The sequence below is a fragment of the Fusarium coffeatum genome (genome assembly GCF_003316985.1).
Source record: "Fusarium coffeatum strain FIESC_28 chromosome Unknown BRIP53273_contig_81, whole genome shotgun sequence".
Taxonomy (NCBI): Eukaryota; Fungi; Ascomycota; class Sordariomycetes; order Hypocreales; family Nectriaceae; genus Fusarium; species Fusarium coffeatum.
In genome coordinates, this window is record NW_022157877.1 from 1 (window position 1) to 18146 (window position 18146).

The 18146-nt window shown below is 37.0% G+C and overlaps 5 protein-coding genes across 5 annotated transcripts; 2 read left to right on the forward strand and 3 right to left on the reverse strand.

Annotated features, from left to right (window-relative positions):
• Positions 1-6908: 6908 nt before the first annotated feature.
• On the reverse strand, positions 6909-8603 carry FIESC28_03857 (uncharacterized protein; the record flags this gene model as incomplete). Its single annotated transcript, XM_031158006.1, has 2 exons — positions 6909-8436; positions 8494-8603. The coding sequence occupies 2 exons, from the start codon at positions 8601-8603 to the stop codon at positions 6909-6911; spliced, it is 1638 nt and encodes a 545-aa protein (XP_031017865.1).
• Positions 8604-9344: 741 nt separating this feature from the next.
• Positions 9345-13224, forward strand: FIESC28_03858 (uncharacterized protein; the record flags this gene model as incomplete). The annotated part of the gene is made up of 2 exons (XM_031158007.1): positions 9345-11688; positions 11747-13224. The coding sequence occupies 2 exons, from the start codon at positions 9345-9347 to the stop codon at positions 13222-13224; spliced, it is 3822 nt and encodes a 1273-aa protein (XP_031017866.1).
• Positions 13225-13425: 201 nt separating this feature from the next.
• Positions 13426-14517, reverse strand: FIESC28_03859 (uncharacterized protein; the record flags this gene model as incomplete). Its single annotated transcript, XM_031158008.1, has 2 exons — positions 13426-14192; positions 14244-14517. The coding sequence occupies 2 exons, from the start codon at positions 14515-14517 to the stop codon at positions 13426-13428; spliced, it is 1041 nt and encodes a 346-aa protein (XP_031017867.1).
• A 430-nt stretch (positions 14518-14947) lies between these two features.
• On the forward strand, positions 14948-16192 carry FIESC28_03860 (uncharacterized protein; the record flags this gene model as incomplete). Its single annotated transcript, XM_031158009.1, has 1 exon — positions 14948-16192. One exon carries the CDS (start codon positions 14948-14950, stop codon positions 16190-16192), a length of 1245 nt encoding a protein of 414 aa, XP_031017868.1.
• Positions 16193-16458: 266 nt separating this feature from the next.
• Positions 16459-18054, reverse strand: FIESC28_03861 (uncharacterized protein; the record flags this gene model as incomplete). The annotated part of the gene is made up of 4 exons (XM_031158010.1): positions 16459-16502; positions 16557-17330; positions 17387-17470; positions 17520-18054. 4 exons carry the CDS (start codon positions 18052-18054, stop codon positions 16459-16461), a joined length of 1437 nt encoding a protein of 478 aa, XP_031017869.1.
• Positions 18055-18146: the final 92 nt, after the last annotated feature.

Genomic DNA, 18146 nt, shown 5'->3' on the forward strand with positions numbered 1-18146 from the left:
TATAATTATTTATAGTTAGTTTTAGCTTATAAAAAATATAATTATAAAGTATAGTATTTAATTAAATAATATCTAGAACTTTAATAAAATTAGCTTTATAATAGGTATTATATAGTTTAAAATAATTATTATAAGCTTAGAAAAATAAAAAGAATAAAAATTAGTATAGCTAAGAGACTATAAATAAATTACTATAATCTAAGTAATTAATACTAAAGGTTAATTAATCTTACTATTTATTATTAGTATAAGCTAATATTACCTTATAAATTAATACTAAAAATATATTCTTCTTAGTAATTAAGTTATTATATTAAGCTAATATTAATAAATAAATAACTAACTAACTTTTAATTAGCTAAAGTACTTTAATAAGTTTATAGTTAAGTAATTTATTAGTTCTTATTACCTTTAAATTCTTAATAATTATAAAAGTTATTACTTTATTAAATTTAAAAAATATTATAAAGATAGTAAGATTATTACCTTTTATATACTTACTTATATATTCTATTTACTTTAGCCTCTTAATATTAAGTATTTTATAGTACTTAAAAAGATATATAAGTAAGAAATAAAGTATTTAATTAAATACTTTATAACCTATATTTCTAAGATTAAATTCTTTAATACTTTTAATATTACTTTTAAAGCTACTTTTACTAAAAGTAATATATAAGAAATCTTTAAAGAAGCTAAGCTTACTTCCTTTATTTCTAATTATATTATCTTAAAGCTTAATATATAGCTATAGATCTTATTACTTTCTAAGGAAATAATAAAACCTTTTTTTCTTTAGATTTTAAAAACTTTAATAATAGTAAATAAAGCTTAATCTTAAACTAAATACCTTAAAAGTTAAATTAAAAGATATTATAATAGCTTTTTAAAGTTAATTATTAAGGCTATTTACATTTTTTAGTAAAGTAATAAAGAAAACTATATATAAAATTACCTTAATAAGAAATAAAATTTAAAACCTTAAAAAAAAAAAAAAGGAAGCTAAGCTACTACTAAATATTAAAAAGAACTAAATTATAAAAAAAAGGTTCTATAACTATAAAGAAAGTATTATAAGTAATTAATTAAATAGATATTAATATATAAATAGTAAATAAGTTATTAAAAAGTAGTTATTAAGAAAGGTTAGTTATACTAAGTATTTTATAATATAGTATATATAGTAAGACTAAGTATAATAGCTAGGATTTTTAAAATACTTACTTTACTAGAGTACTTGCCTATTAAATATATTATATAAAGTATAATAGCCTAGCTCCTTTTCTTCTTCTTATACCTATATCTACCTTTCTTATATTACTATATAAGTATATAGTAAGTTAATTAACCTTTAATTCACTTTATTATATATTATTAACCTATTTTATAGTAATATTAATTAAATACTATAGTATTACTTTAATTAGTAATTAGTACTATAAGCCTAATAATAAAGAACTTAATAAACTAAAGATTATAAAGACCTTTATATTAGTTTAATTAAGATATATTTTAGTATAAATAGCTATAAGGCTAGTAGTAAATCCTAATAAGAAGTATATACATATATAAAAAAAGTAACTTTAGTAGCTTTTAGCTATAAACCTTTTCTTTTTGTTTATCTTAATATTAAAATACTGAAGCTACTTAATAAGTTAATATCTTTAAATAAATTAATAATAAAGCTTAAAATAAAAGTAGCTTTAACTTGTAATAGATATTAGTTTTTTAAAAAAGCTAATAAAGACTATTACTTATATTAGTTTATTTTCTTAACTAAGTAATTAAATTATATAGTTATAGAAACTACTAAGAAAGCCTTATTAATTAATTTCAAGCTATAATAGCTTTATTATAGCCTAGAATTATAAGTTAATAACTACTAATTTAATAGTATATAGTATTCTTAGGGAAAACTAAAAAGTTAAATATATAAGATTTTAAACAGAGATTATATTTATATCTTATTTAGTTATATAAGTTATCTTATCTATTATATAAAATATAGTAAGAGTAAATACTTAACCTAATTACTATATAGTTTAATAATTTATAATTAATATATTAAGTTTATAATAAGGCTATATAAGGTAGTAGTAAGACCTTAAATTATTAGAAATAAAAAGCTAGAAATAGCTTATATTATCTCTCTTTTCTTTATTTAATAAAAAAGAATATTAAAGCTAATAATTAAAATTAACTTATAAGTAAGTATATTTTATACTTAATAAATAATATACTAAGCTAACTTAATTATAAATAAGATATTAATAACCTACTAACTAAGTCTATAAACTTATATAAAAGGCTTACTATTTTAAGGTTAATAAATTAGTATTATATTAAATAGTACTTTACCTTACTATATAGTACTTTAAGCTTTAATTTCTAGTAATTAAAGCTAAAAAAAAGCTAAGGTACATTTAAGTTAAAAGTATATAATAAATAAATTTAGTTTATAATAAAGTAGCTATACTTAGCTATATAGTTTTATATTTTATTACTTAAAAGAACCTAATTATATATTATATTAAGAAGTATTTCTTAATAAGGTAGTTAAAAATAGAAAATATAAAATATACTATATAAAACTAGAAATAACTATTAAATTAATTAAAGACTATATTTAATAATAAAGCTTTTATAGCTTTTATTTACTATAGTTTAGTAAATTAAGTTATAATATTTAAAATTAAATAAAGAAACTTTATTAAAAAAGTTAAAAAATAGAAATTATATATATATTTATATAAGATATTCTTAGTTATTAACCTATATTAATTAGTAAGGTTATATAACTAATCCCCTTTATTTAAAATTATATCTATAAATAACGAGTAATATAATTAATAATCTTTTAACTAAGAAAGTAAGCTATATAAAAGTTTATTAACTATAAACTATATTATAAAGAAATTAAAATAGCTATTAAGTAACTACTATAATTTTATTAAATAATTACTTAGAAGCTAAGAAAAGAAATTCCTTACTTTTTAGTAAAACTAAGTAAATAACTAAAGCTATACCTTAGTAAGGTAATAAAGCTAGTTTAACTAAAACTACCTATACTAAAGCTATTTGTACTAAAGCCTTATTAATCTTATAATCTTAAATAGCTTTTTATTATTATTTATACTATACTTAAATACCTTTTTAGCTATTTTAATAAAAGTATTAATTATAGTTAATTAAGTTCTATTACTTATATCTTTAGTATTAAGATATATATAAATTATACTTAACTAAGTAATTTAATTTATTTTTAGCTATTAATTAAATTAAAAAAGAAATAGTTAAAAGAGATATAGTAAGCTTATAAAATTATAAAAAAAAGAAAAGAAAAGCCTAAGTAGTATAAAGTAAATACTAAGTAATATATATATTATAATAAGTATATAAAACTTAAAAAGATATTAGTTTAATAATAAGTAAGTAATATAATAAAAACTAATAAAAAATGTTTTTTCTTATTAATTAAGTTATAATAGAATAAATAAGCTACATTAATATTAATAAACGCTTTCTCTTAATAATATTACTAATAATACTATTAGGTTATACTACTATAGGTATAATTAAGAGGTTATATAATCTTATTTAATTAATATACTAATTAAAACCTTTAACTTTAGCTTCCCTTAACTTTAGCTTTTAATATAAAAAATATATACTTCTTTTATAAATATTAACTTTTTTAAACTTTCTTTCTTTACTTAAATACTATATATAAAAATTATAGTTAATTATTCTGTAGTTAATTTAATAAAGATCTTATTATTAAAGACCTTAATTATACTAGTAATTTAATCTTTTAAGCTATTAAGCTAATACTTAGAATAATATTTTATATAAATATTATTAGGTTTTCTTTAAAGTAATTAATACTATATTAACTATTTGCTTTTTTTTAAAACTTTTTAATACCTTTAGCTTTAAATCTATACTTTTCCTTAAAAGCTATATATAATTTAACAATAATAGATTTTTACTATAAAGTAAAAGAAGCTTATAATTAAAGGTTATTAACTTAGCTAAATTTTAATTATTTTATATACTATAAAGTTACTAAAGTATAAGCTTAAAGTATTAATCTAAAAGGGTTTTTTTTTTAAATCTTTTACTTTAGCTTATAGTTACTTAAACTTATTAATATTATTATAATTCTAAAGAGTATTTTTATCTTTTTTATATAGTAAAGTAATCTTTACTTTAAAATAAAAGCTATTAATTAAGGTTCTTTATATAATAGCTAGTATTATAAGTAAGCTATAATAGTTAGTAATATATAGTAAAAGAAACTAAGATTAATTAATTAATTAGTAGCTTAGTATATAAGATAGTAAAGTAGCTTTCTATATTAAGTTAATTAAAGGTTAAAGATAAGAAAAGAAAACAGTTACTTTATATATAGCTTAGTAGCTATTTATATATATTTACTATTATTAAAGTTTAGTAGCTAATATAATATTATTTTATATAGTTATTAATATAAAGATAGCCTATTTAGTAAGTTAACTTATAGCTTAATTTATTAATACTAACTATAGCTACTAAACTTAACTATTACTAATATAGTAACTTATATATATATAAGACTACTATATAAAATATAGTAACCTTTCTTTTTTTTTTCTTTTTATAACTACTTTAATCTTTAAGATACTTTCTTTTTCTTATAACTACCTTAACTACTAAGATCCTTTTTACCTTAACTAATAAGATATTACTCTTAATAAGTTAATCTACCTTTAATTCTATTATACTATATTACTTACTAATTTATTTTATAGTAATATCTTTATTTAATTACTATAGTATTATACTACTTAAGGACTACTACTAAAAGAATAATCTATATTTTAACTCTTTATAAATTAAAGTAGCCCTTTAGTTATTATTAAAAGACTTAAATATTATAATAATAGCTAAGGAATTAAAGCTAGGCTTTCTATTTAATACTTATAAAAGGGTTAAGCTTATTATATTTAGTTATAGAATCTTTTTATTACTTTAAAGAGATGAAAAGTAAAAGATATTTTAAAAAATAAGGCTTAAGATATTAAAAAAAACTAACTTATAAGTTAACTACTAATTTAAATTAAATCCTTAATAAAAAGGGATTTCTTAGTAAGCTTATAAAAAGTAGTAATAATACTAACTTTATAAATAATATTAAAAAATCCCCTTAGTTTAATAAGCTAAGGAAGTAATAGAAGTTAACCTTTAAGTATTTTAATTAAAATAACTAAAGGCTTTAAATAAACTAAGCTAACTATAGCCTAAGATTATAATTTTATAATAATATTAGTATATAGTATTTTAAGTAAAAGATTCTAATAGATAAGGTTTTTAAAAGAAAGATATATTTATATTTTATATATTAAAGTTAGTAAAGTTTAATTACTTAAAGTTAAAAAAGACCTAACTTATAGCTTTAATTAATTTAAATTATATAACTAAAATTATATACTTTCTTAACCTAGCTACTACTGTAATATAACTTAGTAGTATAATACTAGCTAATATAATATATATACTTAACTTATTAAAATTTAACTTTACTAAAAAAGATTATAATTAATTATAATATTAAAGATAGATTTAATATAGGACTTATAGTTTAAAGAGAATAATAAATAATATTTTAACTAGGGTTTTAATTTAATATATTATTATATACTAGTTTCTTAAGAATCTAGCTTAGTTAACTTTAAAGATAACTCCTTAAGTAGGTTAAATTATAAACTTAATTTAATTAATGTTATTAATAATACTAATCTCTTTTAAAATACTATATACTAATTTTATTATATACTTATAGTTTTAAATTATAATACTAGTTATAGCCTATTTATATAATTAATTATTATTCTTACTTAACTTTTTAAAATAATAAACTATATATAGTAAAGAATTTAGTTACTTAAATTAATCTTTTTAAGAAACCTTTTCTTATTATTCTTAGGTTTTTTTTCTATAATTAGCTTTTTTACTAGCTTTTTTAATATAATTAATTTAGTAATTAAAAATAAAATATAATTTATATTTATATTTTATTAAATTAACTAAAGAAGCTTATAGCTAAAGATAGCTAAGATAACTTTATATATAATAAAATTAAAAAAGAAATTAAAAACTAGGTTTATAGTAGCTTATAATATATATAAGGTAGTTACTTTAATTTCTATAATTCCTAGGTATATATTATTATTATAATAATAATTCTTTATTAAGAAAATACTATAGTAATTAGCTAGGATTTTTATAATTATAAAATAGGTTAGTAATATAGATTAATAAGTAAAAGTTTAATAACTTACTATATATAAATTAAAACTAAGGTAAAGAAAAAAAGAAGAAAAGTTAAGTTACTATATTTTATATAGTAGCTTTTTATATATATTACTATATTAATAATAGTTAAAGTTTAATAGCTATTAGTAATACTAATTAAAGTAAGCTTATAATTTAACTTACTTAAGGGGTTATCTTTAAAGCTAATAAAGCTAGATTTTTAACAAATTAAAAATTTTATTCTTAAGTAATTTTAAAAAAGTAAGTAAACTTAATAATAATATTATATTAAAGCTTAAAAAGTTTAAAATAAAGTTATAAGTAATGTAAAATATTATTACTTATAAAGATTTAATAACTTAAAGTTTACTTAAATTATAAAACTAAGTTAATAAAGCTAAGAGTTTTTTATTACGTAGTAATAATATAAATATTTTATTAAAATATAATATAAGCTAGTATTACCTTACTTAAGATAAGAGCTTACTATTAATTAAAGTCTTATGTTACTTATAGAAGATAGAAACTTATTCTTAAGGTCTTTTATAAATCTCAATTGCTTTTTTTACTGTATTGTAAAGCTCAGGTACAGATAAGCTTATAGTACTATCTATTTAACCACCACCCTGCTCACGGTAGTAGTAGTTCTTGTGATTGTTGAGTTTCTTTCCGTAGACCAAGTCCTTCTGCTTTGTATGGACTTGTTCCAATGTTCGTCCTCGCTCCTCTGCTCTACGCGCCCGTCGCTTCTGTTGCTCCGGTGCACCCACCATGCCTGCCATGCCACGAGGCACCATCTCACGGGATTTAGAACCTCTGTGGGCCAGTTGACCATCTGAGCCAGCATTGGACTGTTCACCTTCTGCGCCCTCGAGGGCCAGACGCTCGGCGCGTTCTTCGGCCGAAGGGTGGCTGTGTAGGTTCTGGCGGTAATACTTGTTTAGTGATCGATGACCAATCGACTTGCCCGTAGGAAGATGAAGCTCATAGTCGTCATGAAAGACAGCACGAGTGGGCTTGTGAGCATGCGAGTGCCATCCATCCGCCTGATGTCTTTGCCTTGGGTCTTGGCGTGAATGATGCGGGTGCTTGTCAAGTCGCTCGAATTGGTGGATGTGGCCCTCGGCGGGAACAGCAGTGAGATCCGCTGAATCCAGTGATGAAGCTGAGCTGTCTGTCTCCCAGCCGTCTGCTCCCTCGCCTTCCTCAACCTCTTCTCCATCCTCTCCGGTGACCTTGGCAGGACGACGTGCCCCAAGCTTAGCTCCACCACTTGTCTCGTCTACAACAGACTCCTCATCACTCCACTCTCCGTCATCAGAATAGGTACTTCTAAAGTCGTAAAAGTCTCCAATCTCAAGCTGCTCTTGCTCGGTCTCATAGGGAATCTTGCAGTGGCCCGTATCGCGCATATGTGTTTGAATACCGAATGTGGAAGACTTCAGCTTGTCGCAGTAAAGGCACTGATGGTGTAGGCGAATCTTGTCTTGCAGCTGTTGAAGCAGGCCATCAATGTCCACCAGATAGTTCTTCTCGGGAATGAACATGCCATGGAATCGCTCCATATGGTGTGTGTTTAGAGGGATGGTTGGGGAGGAATAGTTGCAGAACAGGCAAGTCTCTAATGTCATGTTGGGCTCTTGCGATGTGGGGACGGGTGTGGTAGAATCGGAAGCACGTGTCGCCTCTGCATCTTCAGAAGCAACATCTTGACCCGATGGTTGGGGATGCGAAGGTCGCTTGACGGGGGAAGGCCTTTGCTCAGTGATACGGGCCTTCTGAAGGCCTTCAACAACGTGGCTGAATTCCTCCTCGGCATCGGAGTCCACTTCACCCTGGCTGGGTGCGACAGGCTCGCCAAGGGAGAAAGTAGAGCTGACAACGGATGTAGCCTCGTCGTCGGCTCGTGCAGAAGTAGTTTGTCCACTGCTGGCTTCCTTTGCCTTATGCTTCTGGCTCAAGATGTGGTTCTGGAACGCATTCTCACTGTAGTATGTCTTCTCACAGATATCGCATACACGTTCGAAGTAAGCCTTGTCGGCTTCTGCGCTGGAGACAGCCCTGGCCTGCAGGACCTTTTCAGTGAAGACATCGGATGAAATGGGGGGCAAAGAAGCAACTCGGCGCTTGAGGTTATATCGACTGTCGCGTGGTTAGCATACATAGTCGTAATATATAGACGATGATAATATAACTTACTGCCAGTCACTCTTCATATGACCCTTCTGAAGATCGATGTTGCGATACGCAACTTGGCATGTATTGCAGGTATATGGGTGCGAGGCACCAGCTGCCTGCGCGCTCGCCATCTTCAGATCCGAACTGTAACAAGAATTGTGTCTGGTTTTAGGTCCGGCTCTGTGATATCGGTCTGAGTGATAGTTTGGTTGAGAATGTTTCTTGACAGTCTGTGATTTAAGAGACAGTGATTGCAAATGTGAAGGAAATTCGGGGCCGACTTGGTGGGATATGGCGGGGCTGCATAGATAACGTCACACAGAAAAGGTTATCAGCGAGATGGATGACTGACTTTTTTTTTGGCCCCGAACCCCGCCACGCAAGGGTTCCAGGCCCCCTTGGTTGGGCACCTAGCTGAGTCATTCTTCGCTTGAGTCCCCTAGTGGGTAGAGCTGCAGTCGGTCCCGCTAGGGGCGAAAACGGTAAGCGTTCTTGTGCAAAATTGTGCAGAGTACCTTGTCTCAGGTGCATGGGCAGGATGAGTGCTCCTGTGTCCAAGTACCCTCCAAGTACCAGATGTACCTGCTAAGGTAGTGGCGCATCATCACTAGCGAGGCTGACCAACAGCTCCCTGAGTGTCAACTCCTCCCCCCATGAGGATTACGGATACATGACTCTAGACTAGTATCAAGAACAACCAGCATATACCTACAATTAATATTTGTCCAGACCATCTAAATCACCTGTGCTACACCACATCTTAAAGTTTGGTTATTGGTGTTCTCCTTTTCTTAAGCGAATTCCTTTATTGTATTTCATCGTACACAAATAACGAGGTGCCCATCGCGGCGCGACCACGTCCTGCCCATGTCATGACGCCCGATGCCTATCGTCCACGAGACCCATCCATCGACTTCGCCGCAGATATAGATCTTCTTGCTGGCCTTTGGCAGGAAGCGCCATTCGCCCGTTTACCGTCCGATGCACCCTCCGAAGTTAAAGCCGCTGTCCAAAGTCTTGAGAATCCAACGCGCGTTTATGCAATACATCAAGCCAGCCGCCGCCATGGGTTCCAACTTCTCGTTGAGAGGTACATCTTCCAACTGCGATATGGTTGTGAAAACGTCAATTGTGCAACACCCACATGTTTTACCTGCCGTCGCCGTCTAGCTAGCAAGGCGCCCATACGAAGATATAATACAACAAGTGCCCGGACGCTAGCAACATACTTGGCAAGTCAGGATGATCCCGAGGAAGGCCTCTGTCCGTTTCTTCGTAAAAGCACGGAGCCGCCAACAACGATTAACAACCTGATATTTTCAACGCGATCTCCATCGCCGTCGCATCCTGATGACAAGAGAGCAAACGTTGCCACGTCGCCCGGCGCACGCAAGAACCGAGCTTCTAGACCTCGTACATCCTCATCGTCCTCTCAGGATTCAATCCATGGCAACAGACGTGCACCGCATTCCACCGATGGGTATTCAGCCTCTCAGATCCGTGTAATTGAAGGGCCGGTGAACAAAGATCATCGATCCTTCGCCGCGAATCTCTTTGGCACTGTGACCTTCAAAATGCTCGACTGGCTTACCCCCAAAGGTGTAGCAGCCATATCTGAGAAGCTTGGCAGTTTCGAAGCGTCTGAGTCAACCGCACCCGTGCTGGATCAAGATACTCTGCAAGAGTCATCCAGTTTAACCAGCACAAACACTGACTTGGAAGTTCGCAAGGTTCTCCCTCAGGAGCCGAGTCCGCAAAAGCCAACAAAGGTGGCTGACCAGCCCCAAGAAACTGATTGGGACGAGCCTCCCTTTCCCGCAAAGCCTCCTAGGAGCAGACACGACTCAACAAATAAGCCACAAAATAATGCAATAGCCAAACCCCGAAAATGCTCTATCGATACTACCGACTTGACAAAAGGAGACGACGGAAGCAAAGCTGCCAGACTTCCCCAGATGAACGGGCATCTGCGTAACAAGTCATTAAGACATAAGAATAACAAGCATGCACCTATCTCAAGTATGCCAGAACTGCCGTCGAGACCAGGATTCTTCGAAAATGTCACAAAACCCCCGACAGAACCCGTGCTGTCAAATCCGCCGCTGACTTTGCGGGATGATGTGGTGAACGAGACAAAGCTGAGAAGCGATCAAAGTGACGGCCGTGCGAGGAACGACACGAATCAAGAAATACAAGACCATGAAGCAGAGCCCAGGGCCGTCACAACTGACGATCCTAACAGGATGTTGCCCCAAGTTCTTCCAAAGCTTGATGTCAATCTTGTGGACCTCATTTGCGACGTATATGAGGAAGATGGTACTTCTGAGCCCTGCCTTCTCGCCGCTCACAGAACAACCTACCCGTATCCTCAGCCTGTGGGTGAACGGGAGCATTTGCGCCGTGACTCTACGCTTTCTAAAGCCTGGTCCAGAAAGCAATGGTTACGCTTCAATGAACAGACACTCTTTTTTATTCTCACAGATCCACAAGCTGTGGTGCAGTCTTTCACACAAGACCAGAAACTTTACGACTCGCAGACTCTTTGGTATTGCTTCCATCGATTGAGTCGGGTCACTTCCAGTCTAGTCTTTCACAGCCTCTGGTTGGCTGCTGCACGTCTCTTCATACCACCGCCCGAGCTGGAGTCAAATACCTCCCCAAGACGAGCAAGTAGCACAAAGCCTCTTTGTGACTTAGACGCGGGCTATCTCATGTCCATTTGTATGCATGCTTTAGTAGCTGCAACACCGGTGATATCGGATTCAAGAACACTCTATGAGTTGTCGCGCGTTCGCTCTAACGGTTTGACGCTTGCTGGCGGTAGTGCCATATCCCGACAACCCTCTTCGCGATGCTTAGATTACGACGACGCTTTCTCAAACGATATAGCCATCAGGTTGGCTCGCAGGCTCTTTTGCGCGATAACGGCTAGGCGTTGCTTTGTTGACAGAGTATTTCCAGCATCGCAATTGGAGAATTCCGAAATGAAAGACGTCGATATCCTACGGCCCTTGGTCAACCAACTGGATTTCCTCAGCACGGGCTCGGCATCAATACTTGAGTTCCCGCGAGATGAACGCCTTCTGCATGAGACTCGCGTTCCGACTGTTCTTCTGGATTGGGCACGCACTGTTTTGTTAACTGACTGGGACGGCCGAGCTGATTTTGCGATGGACGGGCCTTTTGGAGGAGCATTGTCGTTCATTGAAACCCTACGTAAGTGCAATATGTGGCGTATTGACAAATGTGACCTAACCTTACTGACATATTCAAGATAAATCAAGGAACCTCCTTCTGTTAGGCGACGTTCAGTTCCGAGTTGACTATATCTCAGAACGATTGGATTCGATTGAGATGCCCGTGGAATGGTTGTCGTTCAAGTCGACTCGTTGGCGGCGACATATTCTTGACTACCCTTATGTGTTCAGCCCTGAGACCTTGGTGTCTTTCTTCCGATCCATCAACTTTGCCCGAATGAGTCGCATGTTTGAAGAGTCGAGTTCTCTTAAGACGCGAATGAATGCCATCGTCGATCCTGGTAGTCTCATCACTAATCCACATCACAAGATGGTTCTACAAGACCTGTTAAGGACCGCATCGTCTAAGTACTTAGTCCTGGAGGTTGGCAGAGAAAATGTGGCCAGAGATGCCTTCGATCAATTATGGAGGCGTGAAAGAAGAGAGCTTCTACGCCCTCTCAAGGTGCACTTAGGTGAGAACAGTGGCGAGGAGGGTTTCGACTCTGGAGGTGTCCAGCAAGAGTTCTTCCGTTTGGCGATTGCGGAATGCTTAGACCCTGAATTTGGGGCGTTCACCGTCGACGAGAGGACACGCATGGCTTGGTTTACCCCAGGTTCATTGACCGAAGACTGGAAATTCGAACTTGTCGGGCTTCTAATGTCGCTTGCGCTGTATAACGGCTTGACACTACCAGTCACCTTTCCGAGAGCTCTATACAGGAAATTACTGGGTAAACCGGTTAAAGAACTTCACCACATCGCCGATGGGTGGCCAGACCTAGCGAGCGGGCTAACGACGTTGCTGGAATGGGACGAAAAGAACGGCCTTGTCGAGGACGTCTTCGCCCGGACGTACGAGTTTTCAGTGTCTTCACTTGGTACAATTACTACACGTGAGATGCGTGCGGACAAAACTACGAATTGGCCAAGCGCAGCCTCGGGCTCAACAGAGATCAGACCACCTCACATGGATAACCCCGACGACGCTCCGCTTGTGACCAACAAGAATCGTGATGATTATATCATTGACTATATCCGTTACCTGACAGATGTTTCAATTCGGCGTCAGTATCTTGCTTTCGAGCGTGGATTTGCATCTTGCTTGCACAAAAAGTCCCTCTCACTCTTGTGTCCGTCCACATTGCAGTCCCTCGTCGAAGGAGAGCAGGAAATCGACATAGCCGAGCTCAAGCGTTATACTCGCTATGTGGGATGGGATACCTCCCACCGTACCATCAAGGACTTCTGGTCTATCGTCAAAAGGTACGACCAGGGCATGAAGCAAAGGCTTCTAGAGTTTGTGACATCATCCGACCGTGTTCCAGTTGGTGGTATGAAGAATTTGCAGTTTGTGATACAGAAGAATGGTGAAGAAGACGGCACTGGCGGGCACTTACCCACAGCCTATACTTGCTACGGCACATTACTTTTACCCGAATATAGAGATAAAGAGGTGTTACGGGAGCGTCTTGGGATGGCATTACAAAATGCCCAGGGGTTTGGTTTCGCTTAATGGGTGTTTGGTGGGAACTGAGCGGCTTGAATTTATAACTATCGCTCAACACGAGCCGCGATTTGTTTTCTCTGAGGTAGTTGAGACCTCGTGTATTTTGTACCACAGCATAGCAAATGGAGTAAGCGGTCAGTATCATCAATATTGCATATCGCATTGTAATAAGATGTATTTCAATCCTAGCACAGTTCATGAATTCTTCTAATCTCGCATCTGGCGAACGTTCAAGTTGATTCTCTTAGTTTTCAGCCAGCCTCGCCATTCTGAAAACTTCCCATCTTCACGAGCTGGCCAATCTTGGAGATAACTTGGGCATGTGTCCTTGAGAACTTTCGGGACACCATGCCACGCGTATCTTGACTCTTCAGTCATGTAAATGGCGTCGCCAGATCTAAGTCTGAGTAGTAAATACTGCTTTTCGCCAGATGCCTCATTTTGGGCCCTGTGCTTCAAGTCGTTAGGCGCAATCATGAACAGACCATCGCAGCCGAAACTCAGGCTGATGAGGCCTTTGTCTGTCTCTTCGCTAACATCTCGATGCATCATCATGGTGTCGCCTGGTGAATAGAAGTTGAGAATGGCGGCCTGCGCATCTGTTTCTGGGAACAAGTCCTTCAACAAGGAGGAGATGTCACTTGGAAACTGTGGCGGCAACTCCTCAGGGTAAATGCGGTTAGTCCAATCGTATTGGCCACCCAGAGTCACCCAGTGCAGCCTTCGACCCATAACCTGCTTGATCGACAGCGGCTTGTGAACACTGGGATCTTTAGGGATGAACGAGGCTGGAGTTTCGGGGTCAATAGAGAAGAACGACCTTTCGTCTTCATCCTTTCCTTCTGGATACGGCAGGTCGTAGTGTAGGTGTAAGTTGGTCTGGTGGTTGCGCACACTGAGATCACGATGGATCGTACGATCCAGGAGAGTCGTTTGCACAGAAGGCGGTAATAGCGAAGGGATAATTAGTAGGCCTAGTCACGGATGAGTTTCGAGTGATACCAGGTCTATAGAAAGAGCCTTACCTGGTAATAGCGGGTGGTGAAGAACTTGAACATCCTTCTCAGCCTCAGAGGCCAGAGTAGGGTCCAACCTAGCGAAGCTTTTTGCAACTTGCTCTTTCGAGATAGTTGAGACTTGGCGGAACCCAGACTCTTCCAGAGGAGCCCGCGGATCATCGATGCGAGGATCATTCAGTAGGCTCTTGTGATCCTGGCGCATAAACACTTTCCACTCAGCACGCATCTCATCAGATGGTTGCTCGTGAGCGTCGATCTCGGTGAGATTTGTTGGTGCCATTTTGGTGATATTGACAACACTTGCCGCGTTAGAATTTCGCAGATTGAATCTTTTCCGAGGGTTGGAGAGAGAAACACCTTTTGCAGCTTTTATTCACTCTCGAACTCCTGAGTGGTTAAAATAAATCTATAGTGTTCTTTATTGAGGTATTCCACTGTCACGACTCTTCTCTTACCCTGTGGACCTCTTCTAACCCAACACGTGACCTTTCATCTTCTTCACTCGTCTTATACTATCGCTCATTCGTAAAATACTGTAAAGAATAATCTTTTGATTAATCTAGCTATACTTTTAGTTCATACCTCTGTCCCTCTCACGGCGAAGTAAGTCTGTGACGTTGTGGTGACTTCGTGTTCGTTGATCGCCTCTAAATTTTCCACCATCACAACTTTAGTTCGCTCTGTATTACACCAAGTTAAGACACACAGCAATGATCGTCCCACGACTATTACGGGCGTCTCGGCTCTCTTGCTCTCTAAATTATGGCCCATCAACTCAACAAAAGGCCCTATTCTGTTCATCAGGAAACCTGAGTATACGTCAGCGACCACTACGTCGAAGCGTACGTGCTTCTGGCCCAGAACAGCAAATCAGTGACCCATCAACTTCACTAAACAACAAGGCTTTCCGTTCGGATCTTGAGTCAAAGATACAAAAACCTGTCAAAAATGAAGCACCAGAAGCCAGTGCCGCATCAAGCAGTTCCAGCGAGTCTAAAGCACCAAAGTCAAAACCCTCAAAACTCAAGGGGCCTCTACCAAAAGGCATCAAACCTCACCAGCAAGAGATATTTCAGAGTGAATCCATCTGTTTTAGACAAGGTTCAGAAACACCAGTCGACGTTTCTAAAGAAGATAGGCCCCCTCTAGCGGCAGCCGGCAAGTTCTTTGAAGAGGACTGCCAAATTCTCTATTCTGCAGAAAATTTATATCACCACCCTCAAAACGATCATGTCCCAGAGATCGTAGTTCTGGGAGCCTCCAATGCTGGAAAGTCCTCTTTCCTCAACGCTCTCATCGGTGGCACGGAGATCGCCAAGGTTAGCCATAAGCCAGGCAAAACCACCACGATGAATGCCTATGGCGTTGGACCACGACCGAAAGTTGCCAAGGAGCTTGTTCGCAAGGGTGAGCTGCCTCCAAAACATAGTCTCATCCTTATGGATACACCAGGTTATGGTTTCAAGAGTCAAGAAGATTGGGGGAAAACCATCCTCAAGTATCTCAATGTCAGGAAGATGCTACGAGGCGCCGTCATCTTGATTCCAGCCGATAAGAAGCTGCAAGAAACTGACAGATGGATGTTAAGGACTCTGGCTCGATCAAACACTCGAACATTGGTAGTCATCACCAAAGCTGACAAACCTGGAGAGAAATGGCAAGATGCATGTCACAACCTTCACAATCAGATCCAAGGTATCATCAATGGGCTCTCAACTCACTCAGCTCCAAGCTGGAGAGAGGGTTCCGGCCGGGCCCTTAACGTCTATGCCACGGCCTCCAAGATTGCCTTTGTATCTCGACGTTTAGGCAACGGCGGAGGGATTGGAGGTGTGCGACTTGCGATTTTAGAAATGGCTGGTTTCTCTCTTGGCGATAAGATTGAGAAGCAAGCTGAGACGAAGGCATATTCCGGAAAGATTATTTCTTTCGACGATATTGTTTGGAAATCTTGATCGATGTCGACTGGAAACATTACAACTTCCGCTCACAGTCATGGGTGCGTAACCCGGGGATTTTGTACAACAGTTTCTAAAGAGTGGAATGTTCAGCGCCATCACAGGATGTGGTTAACCCAGGACAACAACATGTCAGGAAATATATTCAAGGACCTGCCTTGACTTTATAATGTATTACTACAATTTTGAAGCATCATCACTATATTACCGCCCCGACTATGGCTTTGCCAACCGCCTTGTATTTAATTAACGTGCCCTTTCCATTATTCCTTGGCTTCACCACTGGATTTCGTCGAGTGTGCCGTACCTGGTCGGCTGATCGATTTACTTATCGATTGCCTCAACTTTCTGCTCCCCTTACTGTCGAATAAACTCTTTACCCTTTTCAATCTTGCCCATCGCTCCTTGTCCTTTGCATCCCTGTCTTTGTCGTTGTCTTCGGCGCCCGGTGTATCCAAGCCGGAGTCGGCAACGGAACCTGGTGTCCTGATCGGTGTGTTGATGGATGCAGCAGTACCAGGTCTCTGGGGCGTGGCGGGTGCACCCACTGAACGTTGAGTGCGCGGTCGAACAGGCGAGCGTCCTTCATAGACGCTTCGAAGATGGGCTTCGTTGGCGAGTGTCTGCACCAATATCCTCCAACCTGGCAAATCCTGTCCAGGTCGACTTTGAGAATGTCCTTGCCTTTGGGTTTCTGGATTAGACCATGGGCAGAAGAAACGATGTTCTCTGGCTGGATCCAAGAAGTCCATGGGGGCAGGCACTATGATCTCTCCATCATCGGCCACTTCCTTGCTTTTGAACATCCAAAGTCCCAGGCGTCTGAGACATGTATGACAAGAGGCTGAGTTTGGTACTGCGCCAATCCGGGGGTTGTGCAGCCCTTGCCATCCCATCAGAGCAAGTGCCAAGGCGACGCGGTGTGGTTGAGCATCGGCCTCTTTCATGGGGGCTGGTTTGGTGAAGAAATCGCTAGGAAGTTGTAAAAGAACATTGTCCAGGCCCAGCTCATCGGGCAATCGAAGATTGAATTCGTATGGTAAGAATGCCTTTCTTGTTAACAGCTCATCGTACCGTTCGCGTAAAGCGGCCAGAGCCGTCTGAGCATTGGTCAAAGACAGACGCAGAATAGAATCTTTGGAACATGGTCAGCAAATCACAATAGCTCGGTTCACAAGAACATAAACTTACTGTCGCAGCCTCGTTTGCGCCAGAGACATTCATCCTGATGTGAAGTTACAATAAGGTCCGCATACTTATCGACCAGTGCCTCCTCTGTGAAGTCGTCAGTAAACAACCGACATCATACTCATGAAGAGCTTACCGATTTCGGACGACGCATATACCGAGGTCTCTTTACCATCCGCGTCCTTGCGATTAAGCTTGACTACCAGCTCACGGTGACAAAGTAGACAACGGACGGTTTCCTTGCCATGGCATACCCATCCGCGCTTCGCCCATTCCACCTCGTTCAATCTGTCCGGCTTTGGAGTCCAGCTCGTTATTTCTTGGAAAGTACCAAGCCGTTTGAGAAGGTCCCCTCGATCGGATGGCGCATATCGCACGGGAGGGGCATTGGAGGTTTTGGATGAGTCCTGGCCTTGGGTCCGTCGAGATACGATAGCAGATATGGTAGCGGATAGATTCGCCCTCTTGCCTAGCTTGGGTGCCGTAGAATCTGGGAAACCAAGTCGTCGTCGCTTCTGGAGTAGCTCGAGATCGGCGGCGCGAACTGTTGAGCCGGGAGAAGTAGTCGAGCCAGTTTCATGCGCTATCGTGTCATCGCCGGTTTTCGAAGTCGACGACCCAAGTCCCTGCAGTAAAGTATTGAATTTTCTCTTGGTTGCGTTGGTCGACATCTTTTGAAGACCCCAGAGCTGCCTGTCTCGAAGTGTTTGTACCGTTGAATGGGTATTTATTGGCGAGCCATAAGACAAGATCGAAATATCAT